This window comes from Orussus abietinus, unplaced genomic scaffold (genome assembly GCF_000612105.2).
Source record: "Orussus abietinus isolate OABI.00-Male unplaced genomic scaffold, Oabi_2.0 scaffold18, whole genome shotgun sequence".
Taxonomy (NCBI): domain Eukaryota; kingdom Metazoa; phylum Arthropoda; class Insecta; order Hymenoptera; family Orussidae; genus Orussus; species Orussus abietinus.
Window position 1 is genome coordinate 1,520,645 of NW_019396011.1, and position 18,163 is coordinate 1,538,807.

General features: G+C 48.7%; 3 protein-coding genes across 3 annotated transcripts; all 3 read left to right on the top strand.

Annotated features, from left to right (window-relative positions):
- Positions 1–258: 258 nt before the first annotated feature.
- On the top strand, positions 259–3,626 carry LOC105700303 (tubulin alpha chain). Its single transcript, XM_012426017.1, has 6 exons — positions 259–553; positions 606–850; positions 1,211–1,438; positions 1,540–1,798; positions 2,001–2,153; positions 2,559–3,626. Exons 1-6 carry the CDS (start codon positions 380–382, stop codon positions 2,814–2,816), a joined length of 1,317 nt encoding a protein of 438 aa, XP_012281440.1. The 5' UTR covers positions 259–379; the 3' UTR covers positions 2,817–3,626.
- A 2,385-nt stretch (positions 3,627–6,011) lies between these two features.
- LOC111674363 lies at positions 6,012–7,390 on the top strand. Its single transcript, XM_023434499.1, has 2 exons — positions 6,012–6,169; positions 7,045–7,390. The coding sequence occupies exon 2, from the start codon at positions 7,045–7,047 to the stop codon at positions 7,261–7,263; it is 219 nt and encodes a 72-aa protein (XP_023290267.1). The 5' UTR covers positions 6,012–6,169; the 3' UTR covers positions 7,264–7,390.
- A 2,442-nt stretch (positions 7,391–9,832) lies between these two features.
- LOC105700302 (major facilitator superfamily domain-containing protein 6) lies at positions 9,833–17,447 on the top strand. Its single transcript, XM_012426015.1, has 11 exons — positions 9,833–10,813; positions 11,181–11,724; positions 11,847–12,218; positions 12,295–12,416; positions 12,475–12,700; positions 12,769–12,903; positions 12,988–13,257; positions 13,322–13,580; positions 13,744–14,037; positions 14,198–14,325; positions 14,397–17,447. Exons 1-11 carry the CDS (start codon positions 10,407–10,409, stop codon positions 14,517–14,519), a joined length of 2,880 nt encoding a protein of 959 aa, XP_012281438.1. The 5' UTR covers positions 9,833–10,406; the 3' UTR covers positions 14,520–17,447.
- Positions 17,448–18,163: the final 716 nt, after the last annotated feature.

Here is an 18,163-nt window from a genome sequence, read left to right on the forward strand (position 1 = left end):
GATAAAACAGAGAATTGGAGCAGCTGCAGCTGGTGCCTCCATCTGATGACCAGCTGCAGAGCCCCGACCAGAAATTCAGCTGAAAATCTGGCCCGTGAGCATCAATCGATACCAAGTCCCGAAACAATCTCACCTGACATAATTTCTCAAAATTACAGGACAAACTTCAAATCATAAACCCCCTTTAAAAAAAAATAAAAACGAGGGAAAAATGTCAATCCATCAACCTCCAAAAATGTAGCCCTCGTGCGCGTCTTCAGGAACGAAAAATGTGAACCCCAGGACCTCTCGACCGGAAGAATAGAAGGAAAATTCTTTAGGGCAAAATTTCATGGGAAACTCTTCAGGAGCGAAATTTCTTGTAATTGAAAATTAAATAATGAGCAAATCCGGGGAAATCGTGACAATTTTCGTGGGCCAAGCTGGCACGCAAGTGGCGAACGCTTGTTGGGAGCTTTTCTGTTTGGAGCACGGGATAAGACCCGATGGCTTCCTCCACAGAGGATACAAAGTGCAGGACAATTCCTTCCTGACATTCTTCATGCCTTCACAGGTAATCGCAGGTTAATTCTAACGATGCATAAAGTGACCTCAGGGGTTTCCAGGTGGGAAAGATGACGCCGAGGACCGTGATAGTGGACCTGGAGCCGACAGTCGTGGACGAGATCAGGACAGGTGCTTATAGGAACCTATTCGACCCCTCGACTCTGATAACAGGGAAGGAAGACGCCGCGAATAATTATGGCAGGGGATATTACACGATCGGCCAAGAAGCCATCGACTTAGTCCTAGACAGGATCCGAAAAGTCTGCGAAGGTTGCCCCAATTTCGCAGGATTCATCGTCTTCAGGTGCTCCCCTGATGCCTTGAAATTCTATCACGGTCCAGCTTGAGATGATTTTAATAATTGTTATTAAAAAAATAAGGGCAGCGTGGACAATCATTTTCGCATAGGGCACATGATCGAGAAGAGATCGATCAGATCCTGGCAGGATTCTGAGATCGCTTTCGTTATCAGACCCTCTCAGGACGTTATAAAATAATACCACGTGGGTCCAGCGTGACGCAAATTCATTACCATTGTTACAAGAGCCATGCACCGTCGCAATGCCATTCCGATAACGTTAATCGGGGGTTATCGAATTCCTTTTCGCTCCCCGACAAATTTCTCCGCTCGTTGCGTCTGTTCTTATCGCGTTTCCTGATTCAGAGCCTTTGGCGGAGGAACGGGCAGCGGCTTAACGACCTTGATGATGGAGCATTTAACAGCTGATTACGGAAACGTCACCAAGCTGGACTTTTCCATATATCCTGCGCCGAACATTTCGACGTCCGTGGTGGAGCCATACAACGCGGTCCTGACGACCCACGGGATCCTGGACTTCGAGGACTGCTGCTTCCTGGTGGACAACGAGGCCCTCTACGACATCTGCGCGAGGTCCTGAGAAATACAATCCAACTGGAACATCATAACCCAATAATCCCCTCTAATTTGGACGATGTACTTGCAACTGGTGTCTCTTTAACATTTTTATCCAGGAACCTGGACGTCGGCCGACCAACATACACGAATTTAAACCGACTCCTGGCGCAGGTGATCTCTTCCGTGACATCGTCCCTCAGGTTCGAGGGTGCGATGAACGTTACCCTGGACGAGTATCTGACGAACCTGGTGCCCTATCCCAGGATACACTTTCCCCTGGTCTCGTACTCGCCTATCACGACCCCCCGCAAAGCCATGAGCTCCGCAATGTCCATCAACCAAATAACTTACGAGTGTTTCGAGCCAGCTAATCAGGTCATGTCAAAAAGGAGCTTTTATCGGTTCTTCGAGAGGTTCTCGAGTCCGCCTATCGCATCCGATTACTCCGAAGCTTCCTATCTTTGAGTCTTTCCTCGAACCTGGGAGCGAAAATACCCGCTCGAGGAACGACATTAACAAAACAGTCTCCGAGAACAAAGGACGAGGGGGGATCTTTTTTAATACCTCCCTCCGACAGATGGTGAAGTGCGATCCTCGTCGGGGGGCATACATCAGTTGCTGTCTGATGTACAGAGGGGATGTCAATCCGAACGAGGCGAACAAGACTATCCAAGCTCTGAAAGGGAAGAGCTCGATCAAATTCGCCGAGTGGAGTCCCACTGGCTTCAAGGTGCCTTAGAAAAATCTTCAGATTTTTGTTACCACCTTCCAAAGAAGCGAGAAAAAATTTCAAATCGACTATCAACCATCGGAGGATTTTTTTCATTCGGATGTCATTCTACCCTAAATCGCTCCTAATCATTGTTTTAATTCCCGCCCTGCATCAATATATTTTCTCCTTATTTTTGGAATTAATCCATGCAAAGGATTTATTAAAATTCCCACTTTTTGTTACCTTGCAAAGAGGGGAGAAAAAATGTGCAATCGACTATCAACTATCAGAGGATTTCTTTCGTTCAGATATCTTTCTACCCCAAATCGCTCCTAATCATTGTTTTAAATCCCGCCCTGCATGAAAATATTTTTTCCCTGTTTTTGGCCTTAGTCTCAGCAAAGGATTTTTTAAAATTCCCAGCTCGGTATCAACTATCAGCCCCCCACAGCAGTCCCAGGAGGAGACCTAGCAAAGACGTACAGATCAGCGGTGATGTTGAGCAACAATACATCGGTGCGTCATGCCTGGTCAAAGATCGGTCGGAAATTCAACCTGATGCTGAAGAAAAGAGCTTTTTTGCACCATTACATCGGCGAGGGCGTAGAGGAAGGCCTCTTCGAGGAGGCGAAGGACGACCTGCTGGCTCTTATCACCGACTACAAGGAAGTCGAGAGCTGAGGAGGAGCTCCGACGAAACTCCAAGAGACACGAAGAGCTGGCATGATCCGATGACTCGCCATCCCGGGAAGAACCGCCCAGGAGTCACCTTCTTCGGGGTCGACGCGAAGGCTCTAGCCGGTGATAAGGCCGGTGATAAGAAAACGAGTCTCGACCGCCCCAGACTCACCGGCACTGGTAGCGCCCGGCTCGCGGAATCAGGCTATCGATACCCATCGAGACATCGACTCTATTGACTTTAGAATCGACGAGAACAAACTTGAAGTACTTACATTGCTCGATAAAATAAATCCCCAGCCGGGGGTCCCCTGCTTGAATTCTTAGACCGATGACCTCGTATCGCATGACTCGGTAGCATTGTTCGTGATATCGGTTTCTGCGGCATCAAAAATGACTACGGAATTATCACCTGGAACATGCTATAAATATATCGAAAATTATGAAAATTAGTCTAATAAGGTCGGCGAGGAGGAAATTAAAAGCACTTAACCCTGGTCGTCATGTAGAGAAGGGCCTGAAACCGTTCCCGTGATACCAGCTGATAAGTCACCGAAACCCTGACACGAGGACAAAGACGAATAAATATTTTTATCTAATAACGAGGAAATTCAATAAACATATTTACACCCCGATTTATTCAATTTAGTAAATTAACGTCGGCGAAGACGAAATTAAAAGCACTTAACCCTGGTAATCACTTGGGACGTTCCCCATGATACCAGCTGATAAGTCACCGAAACCCAGAAATGAGGACAAAGACGAATAAATATTTTTATCTAATAACGAGGAAATTCAATAAACATATTTGCACCGCGATTCGCACCCCGTCTGGGAGATTCTTTCTGCGATGGACCATCGTTTCGAAATTCCACTGATAAGGAAACGGGACCATGACCCTCAGGAAAGTCCAGGAGATACGAGAGCTCCTTCGCACCCGATTCGCGTGGCAATCGATCCCCGGCGTATCGATATTAAAATCGAATCCGCCCGATCGGTCGACGGCGAGGGCTTATCGCTCCTTATCAGGCTACTACTGGGCTAAATTTGTCAAAGTCGTGTCGAAAGTCTACTCTCAGCCCACCGGAAATTGGGAATCGAGATCACGCCAAGAGCGAGTCGGGTGATATCGATTCCTCCGATAACAATCTACCCTAGTCATGCCCATTTCCGGAATTATGCCGCGTAAGCGAAATATCATTTTTAAAATATTTTTCATCCTTAAATTTTTCATCATTAAACATTTTTTTTTATATCTTTTTGGTCATACGAAAGCCGCAGCGACAGCGTGTCGAGGACTTTTCACTTGTGTCAAGAGACGCACATTCGACTAGACGGGAATTTTGGAAAAAAAATTCAGGACTTAATCAACGAACGCGACCCGCAAAGCCGATAATCACACGGGTCATGTCGCATCTGCTCGTAATTCTCGTACAAACTTTTCCGCCGAATGTGACGCGACACTTCACGAGAATTCCCCGGAATACGAAGTCTCTCCGAAAACCCTATAATAATTCTCCCTGATAATAAATTATTCCACAAGATTGCAGACTAACTTTTTGCCCAATAAATTCCATCCCGAAGTAATTGCCCGTTCAATTGAGACTGCTGAGAAAATGGTTCTACAGTGCCGGAGAATACATTATAAATTAATACTCGGTTCGTACCATTTGCAGGAATATTAAAAAAAAAAAAGAGAAGAATTAAATAAAGTATCCCGGATGCAAGTCGGTCGCGATTAGCGGATTTATGATGATTCAAGTATATCTGATCATCGGCGTATCGATCAGATGTGCATTCATTCAAAGTAGTATCGAAGAAATATCCGTCGATCCGAATATTCGATAAGATATCGATAAATAATTGTACCCCGGATATGACGGAAAGTCCCGGGTGATTCCGGGCAATTTCGCGCTTTTCGACGAACAGAGTGATTATTAATTATCATTAATAATCCCAGGAGTTGCAGCCGAGGCGCGATGTCACGTCATGATCTGCAAGGTGTAAATACAATGTGCCTGTACTTATAATCGCACCTCCTCTATGATATGAAATGACATTTCTATGATAAGGAATGACTACCACGAGTCGCTTGGGAAATCATATCTACCGGGTAAAGTGGACTTATGCCGTTTTCCCGGGCACAGGTAACAATTGTCGCAGTTATCAGAGTCAAGAGAGAGATATCTCGGATAATAATAGAGGAGTGCTCACGATAGGTGCACGCGCCTCCTCACCTGTCGAGTGCGTGTCATTGCGCTTTATGAGCTTCACTTTTAATCCAGGATTTTATCCCCGGGGAATTTCACAAGTGCGTCTTATTATTACCCGCGTATCCCCTTAACAAACGCAAGCAAACGAGCGGGGTCGCAAACAACTGTCGAAACGGCATTTATTATAAACAATCATGTGCGTCACTCGAGGGGCGGACCCGAATCATCGATCAGATGACACAATCGCTCCTCAAATTTTCGATCTTCCCAATCAATTACTTCCTACGTCTAAGAAATAGCGAATCGACGAATTGCAATCGATGCCTCTACGATCTTCGCACCTAGATCCAAAGTGTGCTAAAAATCGCTCGACTGACGTTAATCCCTTATCAATGATCGATCCGTCCGACGTCATCCGGGGAGCTATCGATTTCGCTCCGTCCATGCTAGCTCCGCGCAATTCAATATTTTAATTAATATCTCCCTCCACTTCCAAATGAATTCCTCAAACAAATTAAAAAAAAATCAAAACAATCTATATATAACCCGAGATACACAATAAATCCAAAAGAAAAGGCTCAATCAAATCCCCGAGAACGTCAGAAAATTTTGGGGAAAAATCCGGAAAATTCATTGAATTCCAGATTTCCTTTCGTTGAGGCCCTATTTTCATTTATTGAAGGGAATTGGAAATATGAGAACAATTCCAGATCGAGGACCGAGAATGAGAAGAAATATGAATAATTGTAGGAAAGGTAGTAAATTATCAGCCGCGCCGATACCGGCGATAAGGCTCGTCTACTGGTCGTCCCGCAAGAAAAGTCCAGCTCGCAGTCGACGCGTGGTGTCTTTATCTAAATCCAAAGTGTTCTAAAAATCGTCCCTCCGCCCCCTCGCCCCCGCGGGGGGTCGTGATGAATGACGCGAAAGTGCGCGCAAGCGCGGAGTGACGTTGCGCAGCCGAGCCGTATAAATGGCGGGACCGATGGTCGTTTCCTCAGTGCAAGAGTTCTTCTCGTTCACTCAATCACGAATGAGGACTAGGCAGAGGCTCTCCTAGCCCTCGTAGCTCCCACAATATAACTGCCCGGTTATATTTCCAACTCTAGTCATCCTCTTCAGTATAAAGCTCTAGTCTTCAAGGTGAGTCCATCAAGCTCCGAAATTAAGAATGGTATAAAAATTCAGGGAAAAAGAAGAAATAATCCGAAAATATTTAGAATCGAGGACGAATCGATACCGTGAGAAATACGTGGGTTCTTTAACAAAAGAAGCTTTTTACATATTTATTACTCCGATATCGAAGGCAGATCTGTTCCTTAAGGTCTTCGATTTAAATTCACCCCTTTCGGGTCTTCCATTCCGAGGAATTGAATTTCATGGGGGTTTCCGGTACTCTGTACTCTTCCTATTGAAGTTAAACAATGGGGATGTTGAGTGATATAGTTGAGCGATAGTGGTAAAATCGGGGGAGATACTTAGGGGTGGAGGAGGAACGGAGCGAGGGGACGCGGCTATTGGCTGGTTTTGTTTTTCATGGTCCGTGGGTCTTTGATATACCTCACAGGGTATTACATTGTCAGGTTTGAATGTTGAGATGATAAAGTGGTGGAAAGAATGCGCGAAAGGGGGTTTCACCGTGGACAGGGGTGGGTGGGTGTAATGGAACGGCGCGGGGGTGGAAGGGAAAAGCGCTGACTGGATGCCCCCGGAATACAAAGGGGTGCAATCGCCCTGAAATTCAAATGAAAGGTCCACAGGGGATGCCTCGACTGCATGCACCTCCACCCCCCTGTCGGGGGATGAAACGAGCCGCGTTGCGATCTCTGAGAGAACTCTTCGTGGTCCTTTCATCCGACTTCCGGGTCCGCTCGTCCTCGGCACCCTTCTTCCCGAAATTTCGGCCGCCCTTTTCTCCACCCCACGAACGTTTCCGATATTTCCAGTTGGGGGTTGAATTAAAAAAAAAAAAAAAGAAAAAAAGAAAAAGGAACCGAACGATCTTCTTCATCTTGCAGATGCTGATCGGTGGAGCAGTGAGCTACGTGGCCGGCAAACAGGCAGTGCGGACGATTTACTGGAGAACCGGAAGCAATGGCCGGCTCCTGAAGACAGCGAAGACATGCATGTTCCAAGGACCCCCCAAACCAGCACCCTCTTCAACATCGGCGACCGCCTTCCCGGCGCAGTCCCGGCTGGACGCGATCCCCAAAGTCATCCTGAACGCGAAGAACTAATTAACCCCTCCGCCTGGGAGTCGTCCTTAAATACCGACCCTCTGTACATAATCGCTGGACCTAAGTGCCGACCAATCTTGCTGAGCGGCATGACCGTGGAATAAAGAGCCTTATTTATTTACCAAAAGTTCTCGTCAGTTCTTCTGCTACCTCTTCCCCTCTTCGTATCTTCCTTCGGCGTCGAGCAGAAACGTCCCTGGTTTTTCTACGAGGTTGTAAGCGTGCTCGATAAGGCCGATAACGGCGAACCAGGCCATCGACCCGGAAGCCCGGGGACGGGTCAAGAGTTCGCCGGACGTTGTCTCCCCTCGTCAAATGATTCCAATGTTTGCAAACAAATTCGGCACCTCGTTCCGCAAAGTTTCCGCGGATCGGAGTTAAGTGCACTGCCCGATTGTCCCGAAATATGCAGTCGGCCCTCCCGTGAAATTCCACTGGGAGTCGCGGGTATCTCGGGATTTGCGTCACAGGAGCGATTGCGGGTTATCAGAGCGTATCAACCCTCCTCGGCCTTCTTTAACCTCGCGTGACTCCCGGGTCACCGATCTTCGGCTTTCTCTTCAGGTTCTTATCGGTGGAGGGACTGTTTACGCTTCGGGCAGACATTTCCATATCTCGGTGATGAGGTTCCTCGGGAAAGAGACGAGAGACTTCCACCCCTTCGCGACCTCTTCGTCTTCCTCTTCGGCATCCCATAATTCAAGCACCGACTCACCGAACACGCTCGCGTAACAATAACAACCGTTACATAACTTTTTTAACATATACTGTAACATACATATAACATATATAAGTAAGATTTGCAATATTATTCCCCCCGCAGGTATATAACACTGTTATATAACGAATAGTGCAACGTACACATAACATATCGGTAAAGTGTTACATGTTATGTTAATGTTATGTCATTGCAATGCTCACAAGTTTGTAACAATGTTACGGTAATCATTCGACGTTGTATGACATTAATGTATCTTTCTAATAACATTCGTCACGTGTCATGTTATTCCAGTGTTGTGTTAATGTGACATAGGGTGTTTGGTAAGAATCGACGTTTCCATTTCTTTAAAAAAAAAAGGAAAAAAAAAGAAAATCGAGCAGACTACCTCGAGGAGCCTTTTCAGCGTCTCGAGTTCCACCTTCGTGGCTTCGCCCTCGCGTGGCTCCAAAGACTTCCTCTTCGTCCCCCTCTTCAGGTCCGGAAGTGAATCGACTTTTCCCGGAGATGTTCCTACTTCTCGTATAAAAGTGGAAAAAGCCATCGGGGATCCCTCGAAAGTGGGACCCCGAGGAGGTCGAGCCCGCAAACTCTAGATCCACAATTCCACATCTCCTTATCATACCCAAATTGTAGGATTTAATGTATATTAATAAAATAAAGCCGAGTTAACAAATATTGGACAAATGAAATTTCATAAAACGAGAGCAAAGCCTAGTAGACGGATAGTATTGGTTTCATGTAATCGCTGTTAACGCGTATCCTTATCAGCGCCGCGCGATAACCGGCTCGACTCTTCGGGAAGGAAGTGCGAGTTTCGCTGCTAGAAAACTATTGAATGATAAAACAAAAAAAACAATTAGAAATCGCCAAGACGGCGGAAATTCGCAGATCGAGCCGCGTTGAGTCCTGAGGACACCTTTTGCGCTATCGGGCCTAGGGTCGAAGAGGTCACTGATAAGACTTCGCAAAAGTGCAACTACGTCAAGCTTAGAGTGCACATCTGGAGTGCATGGGAAAGACATGCGTGTCCACGTGCGTGTATGCGTGGATGTGCACGAGGAACAAACGTGGACATCTTGTTATCTCTGTATCACGAGTCGAGGGTCGAATCCAACCTTTGGTGATAAGGAAAATCGGTCTTCACTTTGCGGTCTGTATCCTGATTTTGGCCCTGGATAACGACCAGGAAATGGTTCTCGATAACATTTTCCCGATTTTCCACTTTCTGCAAGATCAAGAGAAAGACCCTAAGGTCGATTTTCCTCGTAGTTCCTGACATTCCGCCGAAAGTTCTAAATAATTTCCACCCCGGGCCGGTAAGGCAGTTCCCTGCGCTTCCAGGTAAATGGACACCACCCTCCCTCGGGAGGCGACACCAGAAAATCGCCTCCACGGGATTCATAATTAACAAGGTCAACTTTGGAAAGAGGGTCGGACCCTCTTCCCCGGAATAGCCCCCGAGGGGAGGTCTAAATGCGTATCACCAGGTGTTATTAACATTGGTGTATCAATTTCGGGAGTCTCTTCGGCTTCCTTGGAAGTCCCGCGACGAAGGCTCCCACCTTCCAGGGGGGGTGATAACGCCCCAACCAAGGGCCGATGCACCGATAACGCCGATGCGCCGATATCTCGGTGCTCGTCCACGCGACAAACCCCGCCGACATCTGGGTCACTCGTAATCCGCTGAGAAGCTCACTAGAGGGTCAAGGTCCTCTTCAGGGTCGGTCGCGATAAGGATTCCCGTATCGCCTCGGCTGTTGAACAGACACTTCCATTTGCCGTCCATTTTTCATTAGGATTCTTCCCAAGAGATGAGGAAAATGGGTCTCGTCTTCGTAGCCCATCCTGGACCACCCAAGACCCAGACCGATCTCGCCCATACTCTTCCCCAGAAGGTCCTCGGGATCGACCTGAACGAGACGTCCCGTGATCTCCTCCAGGTCCCTGCCTTTCCTGCGGCAGATAAGCAGCCCAAACCGGAAGCGGATGGTAAACCAGAGGCAAAATTAGCCAACCTCGGATCCCCTCCACGAGGAACCCGGAAGTGAGGGTAAATTCGAGTGCGCGCAGGAGTGGAAGCGGAAGAGGGTATCGATTGTCCGGTTCGAAGGTGGTGGCGCCGTTTCCGGCGGAGGGCGCCCCTTTGTCGGATCGCGGCCCTGGGTTCGCGGGGGGTCGACCTCGCGCCGGCGCACCAGGGGCGTTATCGATCCCCCCGAAGAAGGCGCACGGTGTGGGCCATCGATTGGGACGAGTCAGCTAAAGGGATTGGAGCCAGCTCTCGGGATACGACGTAGAGAGCGGGAGCGCATGGTGTAGGGTCGCAAAAAGGTCGGCTCGGCAAGTGGGGAAACTCGGGCGAGGGCGCGAGTCAAGCCTCCGGGGAAGGGCCGCGTCGAGGAGGTCAAAGGACGCGCCGACCATGCAGAACTACGGGCACGAGGACTACGACTACGGGGCCGACCAGGGGCCAGGGTTCGAGGGGCCCGGGAGGACCCTGCCCCAGGTCCCAGGAGTCCGGCCCATGGTGGACCCCGAGGCCCAGGGCGAGGTGGACCCCGAGGCCTATCCCCAGCCCAAGGAGGCCACCCACAAGATCCGCGGCAAGAGCGACTTCCTCGAGTACCTCTTCGGCTCCGTCGACCAGGAGCTCCTCACCGTCAAGACCTTCTACTTCTTCTTCTACTCGGCCTTCGGCTCCCTCTTCCCTCTCATGGGAGTCTACTTCAAGCAGATGGGCATGAACGCCGCCCAGTGTGGCCTCCTCATGGGGTTGCGACCCTTCGTCGAGTTCCTGAGCGCGCCCTTCTGGGGCTCCCTCGCCGACAGGTCGGTCCGAGGCCTTCTTAAGGGGACGCGAATGTGAAATGAAAATTTACGCGATATGAACATGGAAATTATAAGCAAGGTCCTGACCCCCCCGTGAAAGTGCAAATTTTTAAAATTATTATCCAGACATTTTGAACGCATTTATGAAAAATTACACTTCAAGGGACCTTCCTCGTGGCCTCCATGTTCACGTAACAAAGTTTCACATGTCTACCATACATCCAGATCGGAGAGAAGTATCACGAGCGATCGGACGCCACTTTCGCATCCCCTTAACCCGTTGAATAAAATTAATTTTAGGATCTTTCTTTTTTATCTATAAGTTCTATAAACATATATCATGCGCTTCGTAAACTTATCGCTGCAGGTGGCAGAAGGGCAAGCTGATCCTGCTGGCTTCGATCTCCTGCTGGATCATCTTCACCCTGCCCATGGGCTTCATCCAGCCTCCGGCCACCTCCTGCATGACCCGGAAGAACAACACCCATTACCTCGAAGTGCCATCCCCGGACCAGCGGATAGTGAAGAGGTCCGCGGACCTGGATGAATATTGCCAACAGGACGAGGACTCGGAATACCTTGAGGTCGCCGATAACGTGGTCTTCGAGAGACTGAGAAGAAGCGTCGACGACAACGAGGTCGGCTCCGAGTGGGGACCGGGGACGAAGAAGCTGGAGAAGACGTACGACCTCGACACCAACGAGATCCAGGGTAGGTCTTACGACCTGGAGAACAACAGGGTCAGGAGGCAAGTCCCTGGAACGGAAGGCACCATCGGTGATCTGAGATACGAGAGATTCGTCGCCGACAACTCGGCCACCGAGAACCCTGAGGAGCCGGCCCTCGACTTCGAGACTCTGCACAGGAACAACAGACCTGCCGACGTCCTGGAGTACAAGCGGTTCCTGAAGGTAGGTGGCCAATTAGTCGGAAATAAATCCTGAGCCCTGAACCGCGTTACCAAGGGTCTTCAATCCCGACCCTGGTTCTTCGAGTTCGACCCCTTAATCCATTGAGAATTCCCCGGGTGTAGAACGAATCTCCGGCGGACCCGAAGGAGGAAGGCAAGCCCCCGAAGAAGGCCTACACCAGGACGAAGACGCGCACAAAACCTCCGCCTGTGAAGATCATGGTGAAGAGGGACCTCGGGGCAGAAGACCACCCGTCCAGGACCTCCAGGCGCATGATGTCCCTCGGCAGCGAGGAGTCCTATGAAGACGAAGACGAGGACGAGGAACCCGAGGAAGAGCAGATCCTTCGGCCGAGGAGCAGAAGGAGCGCCAAGATGCCGCATCCTTCGGCAGGACAAAGTCCTTTGGCGGTGACTTACGCCGCGAATTACAACGAGAAGGAGCACAAGGGATGGGTGAAGCCCCTCTTCAGCTCCATCGTGTACAGACTACCCGTAAGGAACAATTATTAATTATTTAATAACACACCTTAACCTGAGGATTCCACGAAAAATCTGCCCCTGTTCCCAGGACATCCAGAAGACGTTCTTCCTGCTGCTGCTCCTGGTGGTGGTCGGGGAATTCTTTTCGGCCCCAGCCATCACCTTGGCGGACTCCGCGGTGATCACTTTACTCGGCGAAGACGCCGACAGGTGAATAGGATAGCCGATAGTCATGTAGTCGAAAATCAAATCTCGATTGATAATCCAGGTACGGACATCAACGCATGTTCGGAAGTCTCGGCTGGGGTTTGGCCATGTTCTTCGTGGGCATCGCCCTGGACCACAGCACCGCGTTCCCGGATCACCCTTGTGGCCCCGACGCCAGAGAGAAGAACTACACGATCTGCTTCGCCATCTTCAGCGTCCTGATGGGAGCTGCGCTGATCACGGCGACGCAGATTAATTTCAAGTACGAATTTGTCGCAGCCGAACCGGTAAGTGGAGTTCCCAAGGAAGAGGCTCCTACCCCTAGAGGTTCAACGGTCCGTTTGCCCATCTTCAGGAAGTGGACAAGCCACCAGCCGAGCCAACGAGGGAGGAGCAGCTGCAGAGCCAGCTCTCTCAGCAGCTGAATCTGCCAGGTCTCCAGGATTCGTCGTCAAAGCCCTACCCAAAGCCGCAGCCTCCCGAGGGAAAGGTCGGGCACCAAGCTCCTCTTCAAGGTCCGGGTATCCCGAAAGTCAGGGTTCTCGGTGGTAAAGTCTCCCCGTCCATTTTGCAGACGAAAATGTTCGCCCAAACCACGAGGGAGATCCCGGAGTGGGTGACGGTGCTGAAGCAGTTCAAGGACCTGAAGTGCGCCTCCTTCCTCTTCGTCGCCTGGTTCATGGGTTTCGGCATCGGGCTGATCTTCACCTTCCTCTTCTGGCACCTGCAGGACTACGGGGGCACGCCGACCCTCTTCGGCGTGGCCTCGGTCATCAACCACATTTCCGAGATCTTCGCCTACTTCTTCAGCTTCAAGCTGATCCGTCAGATCGGCCACGTCAAGGTGGGGATTTCGCGTCTAAATCTCGGCTTCCCGTGACCTTATAAAAAATCCTCAACCTCTTCAGGTACTATGTCTGGGCTTGGGAGGGAACGTCATTCGTTTCCTCTACATCTCCTGGCTGAAGAACCCATGGTGGGTCCTGCCCTTCGAGTTCATGCAAGGAATCACCCATGCCGCAGTCTGGGCAGCTTGCTGCAGCTACATCGCCCACAACACTCCACCCCAGCTGAGGTCCAGTGCCCAGGGTGTTCTTCAGGGTCTTCATCATGGTCTAGGTCGAGGCTGCGGGGCCGTGATCGGCGGGATATTCGTTGCGTGCTACGGTACGTAACTCCACCCCGACATGAAGTTCCTAAAAAGAAGCTTAAAACGTCTTCGCAATGAATTTCTATCAGCATTCCATGATTATCCAAACTCCCTTCAAAGCCTCGGTGTCCTTAAAGTTCCGCCGTACACTCCAATGTCTTCGTATCCAAATTTTAACAGGCACCACGGCGACGTTCAGGGGGTACGGCCTCATCTGCCTGTTGGTCTTGGCCACCTTCATCTTCATCAACTTCTACAGGAAGGACACCGGCTTCGTTTCGGACCTCCCTCAGACCGAAGATCCTCATCAGGTGGCGGAAGCCACGCATCTCGCGCCTCACGGGGTCCCCAGCAACGCGATCCCAAGGGCCCTCAGCTCCAGCAGACTCCATGAACTAGCGAACCAGGATTCCGGATACGGTGCGACCTACCAAACCACCGGAGGAAACCTAAACGTCCCGGGTGGGAACGGGGGTAGGTCGAAAACCCATAGACCCCCTGAAAACAAAAGAGAACCATTTCACCGGCACTTTAAGAAGTTCCACCGACACACACATACTAATTTCCGAAATCATTCCAGGAGGGTATGTGCCTTAACAATGAAGAATCCTAATCTTTTTTATCAAATCTCTAGGAGCAGTCAACCCGACGAATCCCTTCCTGAACGGCTCCGTCGGAGGAGGTGGAGGTGGAGGCGGCGGGGGTGGGTACAACTACGGATTGTGTTTAAGGGAGGACGAGTTCATCCGCAGGAGCTTCCAGGTGCGGAATTACCCTTGATAGGAAATCCACTTCGTCGATAATCTCCTAATTAAATGCCTCGACCTCTGCAGACCTACAACGAGGTGGTCGGCCGAGAGTTAGACCTGGTTAAGCCACCCCCGATGGAGACCCATCTCCACGTCCAGCAGCCCTGCACCAACCCTTTCCACCACCACCACGACTACGACTGGTAACGACGTCCCGACTAGACCAGCCAAAGTCTCGATTCGCTTTACGTGAAAGCCACGATCGCGTGGGAGAATCAGAGGGGGAGAGAGAGAGAAAAGTAAGGGAAAATAGAAAAAGAGATCAAGAGCGCCGGAAGAGCCGCGAGGAAGGGTCGCTGAAGATAGACCCCCTGACGAGCACGTTAATTAATATTATGGGGTTAATTAATATCCGGTGGAGCAATGGCGACCAGGAGAGACTCGATCGAGCGGAACCGCGGCGACTCCGATGCTGGATTTTTTACGGTTTAGCCTAGGTCAGGACGGGAGGACGCGCCGAAGTAACTAGGGGGGAGCGACCACGTGTACAGGCTCGAGGAGGAGAGCACTAGGTTCGTCGTTCGGTCTCTCTCTCTCTCTCTCGGAAATGCATGTACCTAACGACTTAACGAGACCCTTCATGACCGGGTCATACGCGAGACGCTCGTAATACTCGTGCTCTACTTGCTCCAGCAGCCGCGTAAGACGCTTCGCCGCTTACAGAAAGAGAGCGAGGCTCCTTACACCCCGGGGGTTACAAACTGTAAATCTATTAACCTACGAGTCTATCAATCTGCCGGCGTATATACATATTAATGTTTAAAAGAAACTACCCGACGATTAGACAAGTCCACCGCGCACGCGCGTTCCTAAACAATACATATGAATCTCCGTACCGATGGCCACGTCGACCTCGTATATACATAATATATACATATTGACATAGTTTAGCGACTTTTCGGGGAGCCTCGCGGTCATCGGCTCGGCGATTGACAAGAATCGATGTAATAAACTAAAAAAAATATATATATAGGGAGAGAGAGAGAAAAAAAAATAATTAACAATCGAAGGTAACGTTACAAGCGGCTCGTACAATGTACAGAGGACCCTTGAGGAGACGCAGATGGGTTAACAAAAGAAAAAGAAAAATCGTAAAGAAAGAGAAGTCTACTGTAAATACTCCCGAGAGCGTGGAAACGTAGAAGAGGAAGATGAAGAGACTCGTCGCAATCGTTTCTCCTCGTTCGACTTTTCTTTCTCTTTTTTTTTCTTTTTTTTTTTTTTTCTTTCTAGCTTCAAAGGTTCGTTGCGCGAATTAGATACGTCGTTATTAGCTTATGCCAGGCGCGGTCCTGCCGTAATCGCCGTAATGAGTTTCCTCGTGATAAGTGTACGATATAAAGAGATAAAGGAAAGGAAAGAGGGAAAAAAAAAAAAGAGCTTTAATCCTAAGTATGGAAATAATAGGGAAGTAATCCCGGGGAGGGAAATGGGAGGAAACATTTTGAGATAAAATTCGGGATATCATTACCTGGCCAGTACCGAGGCACAAGGACGCTGCTGTAACGATATGCATACGTAGCCGTATTCTCTCCGTCAGAGTTTACGCTGATTATAATTATAATCCTAAGGACATATAGTTGATTAATACACGGAAGTAACGCATGGCACCGGAACATGTATTGTGTGTGCAAGAATTGAATATACACCACGATGTTAGAGAGACTTTACGTTCGAGCATAGAGATTTTTACCCGTAATCGTGATTTCCGGCACGTCCTGTCCGAGTTGGACGTCGCAGGATCGAATCGTCATCCCGATAGTTTCTTCCAAATTTATTAACGGGGGTGGGAAGTGCAGATCGTTCCTATAGCGAGAAGAAAAACAAAAATTAATCCAACTAACCGAAGAGATATTTTCTTCGATTCTAATTAATTCGGCTTAAACGAGTCGTCGGAATTTCGGAACTGTATATGGAAGAAAAATTCGTCACTCCTTCTCCCCCAAAATTCGCAGCAAAAGAAGGAAAGGGCAACATCTTCAACTTGATCTCTCTTTAATCATCCGCCACTAAAGAACCCTCTATTATAACGTCAATACAGTTCTGACAAGTGGAAGAATAAAATCGTCACAACCTTCGTCCTCCTTAATTCTCTAGCCTATCCCACCTAAGCAGGAATTAATTATCGAGCGATCGCTTAACTCGATCGTCCCTTTTAATAAAACTCCCCGTTTATTCCTTGACAGTCCCCACTCGAAGGATGTTCTCAACGCTATCCTCAATTTTTCTTTTTCATTATCCCGGACGAATATATGCCACCCCGACGGAACAGTCTCTGGGCGGGCATTTTATTCTTAGGACACTAATTGCGCCAAGCGACTATGGCAATGTCGAGATACATATCAGATAGAATGATAATGCCTTGAATTAAATTATTCCGTTCCTAGATCGTAACCGAATAACTGATGCTAATTACATACAATTGCGACTCATAGACAGTGTTAAAGGCGCATTTCGAGCGGGAAAGAAAAAAAAAAAAATAGAGAAAGCGTGCGATTAGACGTGGAAAATGAATAAACGGCGATGGCTAGGAAACGCATGTGTCGCTCATAATAAAACGCGCTCTTAATAAAGAGTTAAGATTCACGATACTAAACGATGTAACAAAGTGTATGGACATTATGTGAAAGAAAAAAAAAAAGAGGAAAAACAAAAACCAAAGAAAAGAAATTCCATTACTGCGAGTTATCGCCGTAGATAAGTGTCCGTACTCGAGCGCGGCGTGTCAAAGCCCTAAAAAGTACCGAAATAATTGCACAATTAGCAGCGCGTACCGTACCGAAAGTAATTCCTCTAATCGGCGACCTAGCCTCTCCGTAAAACGACCGTTAAAAATCAAGGAATAAACGAAGGATCCTCGTCTTACGGGTACTCAGAATTTATTATTCGTTGCGAAGGACACTCCACGTGGAATCGTGTTCTCTCTCATATACAGAAAGACGACGTGTGATGTCAAAAGAGGAACGTAATCGTCATAATGCCCGGCATCGACAGTAATTACTTGCCGAAGTAGCCGAAAAACGGAATTAAAAAAGAAAAAGGAAAGGAAAAAAAAAAAAGAATAAGAAAAGAGGATAAAAAAAAAGAAATACACATGAGAACCATTCATATTATCACCTAATCACCGAGTTGACTCTTAATGGAAACCTCTAGGATCTCCGCTAGTACGAAACGAAAAATGGAAACGGATTCCTCGACAGCCTCGAGTTAACGTCGCGAAGAACTAAACGTGACATGTAAACTTATCATAGACAAAAAAATGCAAGGTATACGATCTATATACAAAAGAAGTATGCTTCAATTTGGCATGATAAGACGTAAAAAGAGCAAACGGCGCGGTCGGGTGGCCCATAAGTCGCATTCCGAGGCCATCGACGACGTTTCATCGAGATCGGACATCTCCACGAGCGCAATTTCCAGGCCACGACCGTCAACGGTCGAGTGATCGGTCCGATTAACCTAACCAACGTTTAAAACTATACCGCGAACTGGTTAAACTCCCCTGGGTCGAATAATTACCACTAGAGGCACTAGTCAAGCTTAAACTCTATCTGTCTTCGAGGGGGCAGGAGGAACATCCAGGCCCCCTCGGCGTTCGATATCTTTGGAGATTCGCGAAACCTTCTCCCCATCCGTAGCTCTACAAGATGCCTCGTGGATACGAGTTAAAGAGATGAAACACTGCAAACGATCGTTCGAGTCTCGCTAAGTGTCTAAATTAACGCGATTACAGAGTTCGATAAGGGCTTGGTTAACGCACCTATCACTCGGTGCACGCTCGAGAGTTAGAC

Coding starts and splice junctions, on each gene's coding strand:
- LOC105700303 (XM_012426017.1), top strand. CDS start 380: ATGAGCAAATCCGGGGAAATCGTGACAATTTTCGTGGGCCAAGCTGGC. Junction 554..605: donor CATTCTTCATGCCTTCACAG/GTAATCGCAGGT, acceptor AGGGGTTTCCAG/GTGGGAAAGATGACGCCGAG. Junction 851..1,210: donor GCAGGATTCATCGTCTTCAG/GTGCTCCCCTGA, acceptor TTCCTGATTCAG/AGCCTTTGGCGGAGGAACGG.
- LOC105700302 (XM_012426015.1), top strand. CDS start 10,407: ATGCAGAACTACGGGCACGAGGACTACGACTACGGGGCCGACCAGGGG. Junction 11,725..11,846: donor AGTACAAGCGGTTCCTGAAG/GTAGGTGGCCAA, acceptor CCCCGGGTGTAG/AACGAATCTCCGGCGGACCC. Junction 14,326..14,396: donor TCATCCGCAGGAGCTTCCAG/GTGCGGAATTAC, acceptor CGACCTCTGCAG/ACCTACAACGAGGTGGTCGG.
- LOC111674363 (XM_023434499.1), top strand. CDS start 7,045: ATGCTGATCGGTGGAGCAGTGAGCTACGTGGCCGGCAAACAGGCAGTG.